The sequence below is a fragment of the Barbus barbus genome, assembly GCF_936440315.1.
Source record: "Barbus barbus genome assembly, chromosome: 23".
Lineage (NCBI taxonomy): Eukaryota > Metazoa > Chordata > Actinopteri > Cypriniformes > Cyprinidae > Barbus > Barbus barbus.
The window spans coordinates 3,845,368-3,857,326 of NC_136751.1; the positions used below are offsets into that span (position 1 = coordinate 3,845,368).

General features: G+C 39.0%; 1 protein-coding gene across 5 annotated transcripts in view; it reads right to left on the reverse strand.

Annotated features, from left to right (window-relative positions):
- abcc5 (ATP-binding cassette, sub-family C (CFTR/MRP), member 5) overlaps positions 1-11,959 on the reverse strand; it is a 39,505-nt gene that overhangs the window by 5,283 nt on the left and 22,263 nt on the right. For all 5 annotated transcript variants that reach the window (XM_079373603.1, XM_079373604.1, XM_079373606.1 and 2 more), the window contains 18 exons: positions 11,775-11,948; positions 11,552-11,699; positions 11,052-11,200; positions 10,853-10,960; positions 10,089-10,442; positions 9,928-9,999; positions 9,675-9,799; positions 8,079-8,151; positions 6,738-6,941; positions 6,510-6,653; positions 5,787-5,883; positions 5,509-5,693; positions 4,753-4,899; positions 4,512-4,641; positions 3,686-3,968; positions 3,393-3,579; positions 998-1,087; positions 661-850 (listed from right to left, as the gene is read on the reverse strand). In XM_079373603.1, the coding sequence (XP_079229729.1) occupies positions 661-850; positions 998-1,087; positions 3,393-3,579; positions 3,686-3,968; positions 4,512-4,641; positions 4,753-4,899; positions 5,509-5,693; positions 5,787-5,883; positions 6,510-6,653; positions 6,738-6,941; positions 8,079-8,151; positions 9,675-9,799; positions 9,928-9,999; positions 10,089-10,442; positions 10,853-10,960; positions 11,052-11,200; positions 11,552-11,699; positions 11,775-11,948 (2,860 nt within the window). The remainder of the gene's footprint in view (positions 1-660; positions 851-997; positions 1,088-3,392; positions 3,580-3,685; positions 3,969-4,511; positions 4,642-4,752; positions 4,900-5,508; positions 5,694-5,786; positions 5,884-6,509; positions 6,654-6,737; positions 6,942-8,078; positions 8,152-9,674; positions 9,800-9,927; positions 10,000-10,088; positions 10,443-10,852; positions 10,961-11,051; positions 11,201-11,551; positions 11,700-11,774; positions 11,949-11,959) is intronic.

The window sequence follows — 11,959 nt, forward strand, 5'->3', positions numbered from 1 at the left end:
CAGATTTAAATCTGATTGAATATGAATTTCACCAGCTGAAGAGAGTAAAGGCAGAAACTCCCCAAAACAAGCAACAATTGGGATTGGCTGCATTAAAGGCTGGGAAAAGTATTTCAAAGGATGAGACCAAGAGTCTGGTGATGTCTATGGGTCACAGACTCACTGCTGTGATTGAGCTCAAGGGATCTGCAACTAAATAATAGCTTTTAATCTTTTATCTCTGCCTTATGTTCAACTGTCCCAATACTTATGCTCACATCAATGAGTGGGATGAACTCTAAAAGTGCTGCTCTTTTTATTTGGTAAAACATGTATGTGTTGAAACGGCTAATAATAAAATGTGACATTCTGTAGTTTTGTCTCATATTCATCTTTTAATCATATTTGCAAATGTCTTGACTCCACAGCCAACAGAGCAATTTTGTCTTACTGTCCCAATACTTTTGGAGGGCACTGTATGTGAATGAGCCAAATGTAAATAACAGACCCTCTTTTAATTTGTATTTTTTATTACTGTATTATTTTTATTACTTAAATTTATTTATTTTTGGTTATGTGCAGTCGAAACTTGTACTGTGGGATATTCTTTGTAGGTATTACCAAAATTATAATAAAAAATATCATAATTGATGAGAAAAGACATAACGAGAAGAGACTGACCTGAGCCTGTTCGTCCCACAATGCCGATCTTCTCTTTAGGTCGAATGGTGCAGGAAACTTTCTTCAGTATCATTGGGAGGTTGTCTCTGTACCTCATCTCCGTTCCATCAAACACGATCTCACCCTCTTGGGGCCAGTCAGATGGAGGAGCCTTGTTTTTCACTCTTGCAGGAGCCTCCAGAGACAGAGACTAAGACAGACAGAGGTGACTAAGCAAAGGTTGAACTGCATCCTTTCTGAATTCATTGTAAAGGTGTGACAACAGACATCAGATCTGGAAGAGAAGCTTTTAATGTCAAGTTGAAATTGTGAGTCAAAAATGATGCAGGACTAGTACCTTGATGTAATGATGGATTCTCTCTACTGAAGTGAACCGAGCTTCGGTCTCAGAGGCCAAGCGAACAGTAAACTGGAATAACCCTGTTAGCTGTGAGAGATGAAAGAGATGATAAGATGCTATGTCTATATAGTTACAATTAATTCTTATTTATTAGTTGTAGGTTTATTTTGTTTAAGTTATTTTAGTACTTCAAGTTAGACTAAATAAAAAAAAAAATAATAATAATAAAAAAAAAAAATTATATATATATATATATATATATATATATATATATATATATATATATATATATAAAAAAATTTTTTTTTCAGTTAAATGTTTATTTTAATTTTTAAGTAACAAAAATGTTTTTTAATAGTTTTAGTTAAATAACCCTGGTACAATCTGCTTCCTTTATACAATACAATAACTTCTGTTGTGTAAGCAAATGTTAACTGACAATTTGATCTCATGCAAATCTCATTTGAAGGAATTATATGCATACTACACTTGTCAGTCAAGTCTAATGCTGTTTTCACACTGTTTGTTTGGTCCAAACCAGAGTTTGATTCCCTCCCTATTTCACCGCAGGTTTCTTTTCACATCGTACGATTTGGCTGTAAACCACAGTGTATTTGCATCATCAACATGAATACCGCCGTGAGTACTAGTGGCACCTGCTTACCAGTGTAACTAGGTAATGACTCAGGAGGAGAAGCTGCTAAAAATGGAAAACATTTTTTCTCACTTCACATTTTGGCAGAAAACCAATCAGACAAAAGGCATAACATGCACAGAATGGCATGTGCATCAGTCTGCCACAGATGCAAAGTATGTGGGATTTTCTAAGCAGTGAAGAGAAATGCATTTGCTGTTCTGCCTGCAGGGCATCAGTCCCACTTGACATCATCAGTTGTGGTTTACTTCTGGAAAATAGGCTGTGTTGCTTTTATTACTACTGCAAACAGTTACATGAACCATACCCAAGCTTGTTTTCACAAGTTTCAAGAGATAAAAAAAAAAATTTTTTTTGCACCAAAATGGCCTACACCAAAAGCTTTAGAGTGAAAATACCTTTATACAAAAAAAAAAAAAAAAAAAAAAAAAAGTAGAAAGGATAGTTTTTGCAAAAAATGAAAATTCTGCCATTATTAACTCACCGTCATGTCATTACAAACCCATAACACCGTGTCTACAGCTAAAGTCTGTCACACTGGAAGTGACCGTCGCAAGTCATTTGAACTTGGTGTCAGTACGTCATAAATAGGATGCAGCATCGGTTTACTGTCGGGATTTGTCTAGAGTAGACAGCATCACTGATTATAATGGGTTCTATTGTATTTTGTCACGTCGTGCAGTTCCTGTCCGGTGTAGACACAGTGGCAGACTTTGGTTAATCTTTGAAACACAAATAAAGGTATTTTTAATGAAACCTGAGATATTTATGTCCCTCCATTGAAAGTCTAGGTAACCAAAACTTAAAAGATAAAAAAAAAAGTCATAAAAGCATCATAAACAAATACATGTGTATTGAGCAATTTAATCTAAGTCTTGTGAAAAGACATGATTGCTTTATATGATGAACAGATGTGATCGACACACATCCATACACATATGGTACAATTAGGACGCTTGTGTGTATGTGTCGCATTAAAACAAACCTCACTGGTCCTTCCATGTTTTCCATATGTGGCTTCATTATTTAACATGAACTAACAATGAACAATACTTCTATAGCATTTATGAATCTTATGTTTCTTTCTACATTTACATATTTTTAATCAAAACTTGTATCTGTTAATATTAGTTAATGTGAACATGAGCAATGAACAATTGTGAATACTAATATATAAAAAAATATATTGCTCATAGTTCGTATTAGCTAATAATGGATTAAATAATGTTAACAAATGAGACCTTATTGTAAAGTGTTACCAGTTAAATCTGTTCATCATACAAAGTGATCATATCTATTCACAAGCCAGCTGGATTCATGTAGATTACTTTTACAATGCCTTTATAACCTTTTTGGATCAGTTCAATGGTGGGACAAAAACCTCTCAGGTTTAATCTTAATTTGTGTTTCAAAGATAACCAAAGTCTTAAGGGTTTGGAATGACAGTAACTGATGACAGAATGATCATTTTTTGGTGAACCATCCATTTAAAATGGGGTGGTGATGGCGCAGTGGATAAGACACATGCCTTTGGAGTGAGAGACCCGGGTTCGAATCCACTGTGAGACACCAATGTGTCCCTGAGCAAGACACTTAACCCCTAGTTGCTCCAGAGGCGTGCGACCTCTGACATATATAGCAATTGTAAGTCGCTTTGGATAAAAGCGTCAGCTAAATGAATAAATGTAAATGTAAATGTTAAAAGAGAAAAACAACATTTACACAATTTCCCCTCACCTGCACGGCATAGGAAATGGCCAAGCCTGCGTATGCAGGAGGAATCTGGCCATGCATGAGGACGATCATCAAAGCCGTGATGCTAATGAGGACCATGCTAATCACATCCAGACGCACAGCCAGCCAACGCATGGCGCAGCTGAACAAATAGAAGGGAGCCTGGTTCTGATCCAACAGCTCCTGATACCTAGGAGAAAACACACAGACAAAATCCATCAACCGTGCTCACTGGAAGACTTATCGTTTAAGGAGAAACGCAACAAAGTGAGGCAGAATGATATCCCAGTGTTTACCTTTGAAGGAATTCGTCCTCTTTCCCATAAGCATGCACTGTGGTCAGGCCCTGAATGCTGGAGGCAATGTGGGACAGGAAAGGTGACTGTGTGATGTTGTCTAATCGCTTGAGTTCTCGAATGAAGACTCGAGAAACCACGTGTAGCACCGTAAAGAGGACGACCAGCGGCCCAACTGCCACCAGGAACCATGGGAACACGCTGCCAATCACACCCAGGCAGAAGAGCACCAGAAGCACGTTCTGAATGAACATCTCCGCCTGGAACGGCAGACGCGTGTCCACTGAGAGAAGACAGGGAAACGTGAGACAGGTAAGACAGTTTGCCTAATAATAGAGGTGTGCGATATGTATCGATCTATGATAATATCATAATTGTTGTTTTAATGAAAGAATGAATATTGAATTTGTACAATAGTTCAAGAAACAAGAAGTTAATATTGTTGAGTTGCATTTTACACACAATTATAGTCTGATTTGCGCTATTTTGTCAACAAAAATAGTTTCAAACAAAGCCATAGCAAAACTCGGTGGCGTCTCATTCCTGACCTATAGTGTCTTATTATTCGAATTACATTTTTGATAAAATGTAAGAGTTTGACACAGGGTGATGCATACATCTAATGAGGTTGGAAAAAATTGCTTTATAAAAAGGCAAATATGAAATATGAAAAGCTGTGTCAACTGTGCACAACAGATGTATACTAGTCAAGATACCAGTACAAAAACAGTCTAATTATAATTATCAAGAAAATATCCTTTTACTTTAATATCTCACACCCCTATCTGATGATAATGCTACAGTCTAACCCTCCATCAGGTCCCACCTTCATCCATGTCTTTGGAGAATCTGTTCAGGATGCGAGCCGTTGGCGTTGTGTCAAAAAATTTCATGGGACTACGAAGAATCTTCTGGAAAAGTTCCTCATGGAGCCTCGAGGAGGCACGCAGAGTACCCTTGAAAATCAAAAGATCACCAGCTGAAACATGGACCTCATTCTCTGACAGCAAATCCATCACGCAAAACTGCAATCGCTATAAAAGTACCTATATGATGTAAAATCTCACCTTAACAAACACAATGCCTCTCAGTAGTTTGAGAAGGAGCATGATTCCCATAGACATAGTATAGATGGCAGCATAGTGTTGCATCAGAGGGTTATCTCGCATACTCTCACTCAGTACTGAACTGTTCCCCACCTGCACCGTCGTGTTCTGTTGAGCAGGACATCATGCATTATGATCATGAATCAACATTTGTGTATATATTAAGGATGCAACAATAGTTAGCCGTGGATGTCGTACCGAATGGATCAAATATAATATTGAGAATTGTTGTTGGAAAGTTTATGTTTTTGATTAAAGACTGAGGGCATTATTTTTAAAAGTAATGATGTGGACAGATTAAATAATTTATTATAAATACTTAAATTCCATAAAAAATCAGTAACTGTACATTTTTATATCATATTGACTTGGATAAATATCCAATATTTATTTGTTAATACAGAAATACCGTGATGAATATGACACAAAGATCAATTGTATCACACTTAGTCAGTAAAGACCAAGATAAAGATTTTTTTTTTAAATTGATACTTAAGTGCATGAATTTTGTGGCCAAAAATAATATAATTTGCGACCATTTGTGACTTGTAATTTCCAACGTGTGAAGACACACTAACAGTAACAGCTCTAGAAAGAAAAGAAAAAAAACGGTAAAAGGTCAGAAGCACATGAAATATTTAAACACATCTACTCTGGTCTCACGGAATTGAAGCCTTTCCGCCTTTCCTTTGCTCCGAACTGGTCATGGTCTCTTACCCCGCTGCCCTGTTTGATCCAGTAGCTGAGCCACCAGTTGCTGAAGGCTGTGCTGCCCACATTGAGAACAAAGAGGGCCAGGATGAAGAGGAAGACGGACCACCCTCCTAAAGCCTGGATGTACACTTTGTACACCTCCCAGGGCACCGAGCCTTTCCCCCTCTCTTCCACCTGCATCAGCTGACCTAAAAGAAAACAGACAGCAGTGAATTAAATCAGTAGGTAAAGCACGACTAAATGGGAGTGTAATTTACTGTGTTTAGCATACTCGTACTTACCATCACCCTGGTTGGCTGATTTTTCTTTTTTGACAGATCCTGCCTTGTTGCTCTCCAATGGTTTCTTCAGGGAACTCCCAGATTTCTTATTCGGAACCTGAGAAGACACAAAACGACAGATTTGAAAGCTCCACCATGGCTTCAATCTCATTTGTGCATATGCAAGAAACACGCAATGACGTGCAAGAACCGATGGTGCTGTTAAAAAAAAAAGAGCTGTGTAGACATTCAAAACTTCTCCTTTTGTATTTCATGGAAGCAATAAAGTCATGCGGGTTTGCAACAACAAGAGGAAAATGATGATGATAGTTTTTAGGTGAACTGTCTCTGAACTGTTTCACCATCTTCCCTATTTCATCCGTTTAGAAAACACATGAACTTAAGGGATAATTCACCCATTTACAAACCCTTGTGTTACTTAAAACCTTTTTTTTTATTTTGTAGACCACAAAAAAAGATATTCTGAACAAGGTTTTAGATGTTTAGACCATTTTATAAAATTTCAAGCTCCAAAAGAGTGAAATTAATTAATCCAAACTGTATAATCCAAGTCTTCACAAGCAACACGATTGGTTTGGATGAATAGATTCAAAATTAGTCTTTATTCCTTGAATCTCATGTCAACTATAGTCAAACCCCATTGGTTCTGGAGCAAACACAATGATGTTTGAGTTTCATCCTGACATGGGGGTGAGAAAAAAGAAACTGGGGGTGGGTTCTGACCTCAATGATGGGTGTTTCTCCCAGCTGAAGGTTGTTAAATATGGCGGCGTAGTCTCCATTCAGATTCATCAGGTCCTCATGGCTGCCCTGCTCTGTGATGCTGCCGTCACGCATGAAGATCACGTCATCACAGTCCACCAGATACTAATAACAGAAATAGGACAGGGTATATATATATATATTTCATATACAGTACTTTTCACATGACCGTGCATGACATAATAATACCTGGAGCTGGTGAGTGACAAAGATGATGGTCTTGCCACGCAGATGTTTTCTAATGGCGTTGTTGAAGATGTGATTTCCGACATGGGCATCCAGAGCACTTAAAGGGTCATCGAAAATGTAAATATCCCTGTTGCTGTATAAAGCTCGAGCCAGGCTTATCCGCTGACGCTGCCCTCCGCTCAGGTTAGCACCACGTTCTCCAATCTGACAGAGGGAATCACACCATGTATTAAAGACATACCTTCATTTTAAGGGGAATTTATTGTTTGATCAAAGAATTATCATTGTAGTAGTAGCTCAGGTCTGCAGGCCTGTTCACACTGTACAACTTTGGGCACGATTTTGCCACCTAAAACTAATTTCTGCGATCCCTAGGATTTCTGTCATCGAATAACACTGTATGTTCAATCGTCTACAGGGTGAACGTTTTTCCATTATAATACATAATATTTGTCCAAAGTTGTTGTTAATGCACATCACTTCACTTGTGAAACTGTATTTTTGCGGTCTGAATAAACTCTATACTTCATATAGAAGAAACGATAATACAGATTGCATTCTTTCTTTCCTTTTGTGCCGTTTTTTTTTCCAAACCTAATTTATGCCGGGTTTCCATCCAAAGTTGCAAATTTAATTTGTGCGCAAAATTGGAATAATCGCATAAAACATTTGCGAACAAGCACCGTTTCCATCCAACGAGTCAAAGAGAACAAAATCGTCACTTCCTGGTAAACTGGCACTAAATAGCCTACATAGAAAACTAGGATAAGCTACTGAATATAATCATTTTCATATATGAAAAATGACTTGCGTCTCAGAGTGAGCAGAGGAAACATAAATGCTGTCATTGCTTTGATGACAGACTTTGCTCAGGCATTTCAGAACGACCATAACATTTCAGATGCTGTGGAACGAGATCAGTCCGCTGCTAGTCAAGTTATCCCGTCTCATAGCGCAAAGTCACATGACTTTAATGCACTTGGAGGAATTTATTCGCTAAATGCATTTCCATCTCCCATTATTCGCATTAACCCTTTTTTGCACAAGTCAAAACCACCACAAACGAGCGTAAAAACTTTTTATTTGAAATTTGGAGTTTCCATCACTCGTTTCTCATGCGATACTTCAAAATGCGCATTAAAACAGGATTACGGAAACCCAGCTATAGTGTTCGTTCTTGAAGTGAACATTTGCCAGTATACTAGTGATTAGATTCACTGTTTTGGACCGCTGTCTTGAACCCCAGAATGCGGAAACAGAATGTCGTGTTCAGTGTGTGCAAATCGTGCAGTGCATAGCAGGCTTATGAGTATCTGCTGATTTGTGTGTAGGCTGTGTTACCTCAGTCAGGTCAGCATTAGGGAGGATGGCCAAGTCTAGTCTCAAGCAGCAAGCACTCAGAATTGCCTGATACCTGAATGAGACAAAAAAAAAATACAGGAGAATAGAATGTCCTGCATTAAAAACCAAAAATGCTTACTCTTAATGTTAAAATATCAAGGTGTCATTACAGTTATAAATATATCAAGCGTTGGAGGCTATTCAATGACAAAACACAAGAATTCAAGGTCATGTATGCTCATTTTATCTTTGTGCTGAGTCACATTCACCAATCTGCTTGCAGCCCTGTTTCACTTGCTCCTTCACACATGCTCAAACACATTACTCATTACACTAATGTAATGCAGCCATTTGGCAAACCAAAAAAGTACTGACGTGTCCAGTATTAAGGCCTCTGGATACTCATCATTTTGAAGAATGTTTGTTCATAATTTGAACAAAATCAGGCTAAAAGTCAGCCAGCTGGAGTTTGTTTTCGGAAGCTCGAAACAGCTTGCCAAAAACTTTCCAGAAAAGATTGCTCCAGCTTGCCTTCGTCCGAACTACTGTTGGTCTGCGATGATTATGTAATAGGTGGATGTGTTCTGAAGAGCTGCTTTATAGTTGAATTTGAAGTTGTATTTTAATTGAAAGTGACAGTTTTTCATGTTTAACTCTTTCCCCTCCAAAGACAGAATTTTCTGGCTTTTTGTGTTTCACTAGTGTACGGTAGGAGGCGCTATTACACATCTTCTGAAAGAGTATTGAACTTCCTGGATCAAACCACGGCAAAGAAGAAGCAGGAACAAGCAAATCGCACATGCAAGCAGATGCATATGTAAAATAACGCAGCATCAAGCATTAAACAGCATATAAATCAAAACTGCCTAACGTTACCAAATTAAATGTTGATCCAGGAAGTGGTATAGAACTGTGCAAGCTTTGAATGTGTTGATGGAAGCGATTTATTCCATCCATGTTTTGATCATCGTTCTGAATCTAAATAGTGTGAAACGTACCCACATAAATAGATGTCTATTTTGATAAAAATAGATGGCATGAAGCTAGAATAAATCAGGTGTTTTGTTTAAAAGCAGAGGCTCTGTTCTTTGTTTTAGCCTATTCATACAACAAAATATTCTGGAGGGCCATTAACTTGTGAAAATTATCAAAAATGCTGCCAGTGGCTAGCAACGCTTTTTTTTTTTTTTTAACTGCTGGCGGGGAAAGAGTTAATACTGTAAAGCTGCTTTAAAGCAATCTATTGTATAAAATGCTACATGAACAGACGTGACTTTACTTGACTGGAGCGCTGAATTGCAGAGCTGGTGCAAACATATCCACAGCACTATGATCAGATGCTTTTTAACTGCTGCTTTCCCACTGCTGTCATTTTTGTTGTGTGCTTATTTTGTCATCGCGAGGAAAACGTGCAGCACATATTTACATATTCATCTAAACGCAGCTCTCAGGAGAACAGACAGCATTGGATGTTCATTAACAGTAAACCGTTGCTTAAGTATTTTGAACTTCTTTTTATTCTTTAGCGAATAATGAAAAAGATCTTTGCTGTGAGTATATCAGGGCCTTTACACTTTCTTTTTATTTGGTGCTCACCTCTCTTCCTCCATTTCCTTGCCAAACAGGATATTGTCACGGAAAGATACATTGAGAATCCAGGCCTGTTGTGCCACATATGCAAAATCTCCATTTACAGCAACAGTCCCTTCTAAAAGAGTCATCTGGGATCCACACAGAACAGGCATTAAAACAGATAAGATGATTTCTGAACACATCTAATTGATGTAGCCTTCAGCATGGACAAAGGACACGTGCTCTGTTTTATGCTTCAAATCAGACAATCGCTCACCTGGCCAAGAATGGCAGAAATGAGAGATGTTTTGCCACTTCCCACGCTGCCACAGACACCAACCAGCTTCCCCTGAAGATTCAAACAAAGAAATTATTATTAGCATGGTTATTCTTTGTTATCTCTACCATTACCAAATTAGCATTGAGAAAGGCAAAGACCTTTTGTATGGAGAGATCGATGCAGTGAAGAGTTCTCTGCAGCCGGTGGCTAATGGTCGGCACTTGAAGGGTTTGATCTTCAGGACTGGAAGCCATGTCTACAGACGCATCATTCAACAGCTGGCCATGCGTTTCCTCTTCCAGCATCCCGTGATGTTTTGAGTCGTCACGCTGCCGGCGCTTCTTGCGACAGCCTCTCATGCCTAGGCCTACATAGGGAGTACCGCGGGGCGAAGGCTGGGCGCTGTGACCGCCCGTCTCCCAAGCCAAACTGGCACCGATCATCTCTATTGCAACTGAAGGATTCCTCGGCAGCTCACGGATCATCTTGACCTCGGCCATCAGTAACAAACTCTGGAGGAAAATGAAGAAACAGAGAAAACAGATTAAAAGGAACTCGTCTCAAAGAACAATCATTTAATTACAGGTGCTAAATTTGTTTCAGGTGCTAAGAGAGTCTGGTCCAGATGTATGAACAGGGACGCCGCTATGGTTTCCAGGCCTTGGTAAAAATGCGTCCCGGGACCTTGGAATCGTCCTAATTTTCAATATGGCACCAAGAACAGCCCTATTCCCATCTTATTCAGTCACTTCCCCAAGATCATCCATCTGGACCATATCAAACACACCTCAATGATAACACTTGCTCCAATACCTGGATTTACAGGAATAGGGTCCCTATGAGAACAGTATGCAAAATACACACTGCCAGACTTCACAAAGGTAGAAGTAACTATCTGGAGAAAGAAGGAGAGAAAGCTCACCTTAAACCTATCAATGGAGACAGATGCCTCTGATAGAGATTTGACAGAAAATGGGGTGACCTTTAAGGCAAAGGTCATGGCATTGAAAACCGTGACGACAGTGAATGCCTGGAAAAAAGAAATGAAGTAAAGAGTCAGTGAATGAGTACATTAATACTGTGGTAATGCCTACACCTCCAAACAAGCAATGTGACCCTACCTGTGCGGCGGTAAGGTCATAACCTAGCAACATGTGGGTGGAGAATGTGGCCACACTGGCAATCACCACGACGATAGGTGCCACGCCGACTGTAATGCTCTGAAAATATCCGGTTTTCTCCAGAATCTGACGCTCCTCATCTCTAATTCCTGTTAGATGGAATGCAATAAGACAAAACATTTGCATAGAAATAGACCAAAGCAGACTACTATCATTACCTAAGACCTTAAAAAACATTTTCATTACTTTAAATAACAAATAAATATTATTTCAGCTAGTCGCCATACAACATTTCTCATTTTCATTTAGTTTGAGTTGAATTGTAGTATTAAAACAACTAAAACTGAGCCAAAACTAAAAGCTAAAACTTTATAAATACTATATATACACACATACATACATGCATACATACATACATATATACATATATATTCTTTATGAGTAATCCTAAAAAAAAAATAACACTGAGCCAAACACACATGCTAAAAAAAACAACTTACTTCGCACAGCTTGAGAGAAGGCCTTAACCCAGGCATACATCTTGATGAACTTGATGTAGTTCAAAATCTCATTCATCTTTTGAACGCGCTGGTCAGTCACGGCTACTCCCTTCCTCCTGAAGTACGCCGTCAGCCTGGAGCTAAACATCTACAGGAAAAGCACTGCCATTACAACAGGAACTCCCATTGGAAATGCAACACAAAGCCTGAACGGATAGCTCACCATAGTGGGGTAGAAGAGGATGAATACAGCAGAGCCCAGCAGAGACGTCGGCCCCAATACGGATAAGTTGTATGCCATTCCCAGCACGGCCACCAGGGGGCCTCCGGCCAACAGGCTGCCCATGGCAGCAGCTTCAAACATGCGCTGCCCGTCACTCGAACACATATTGATCAGCTAAAGAGAAA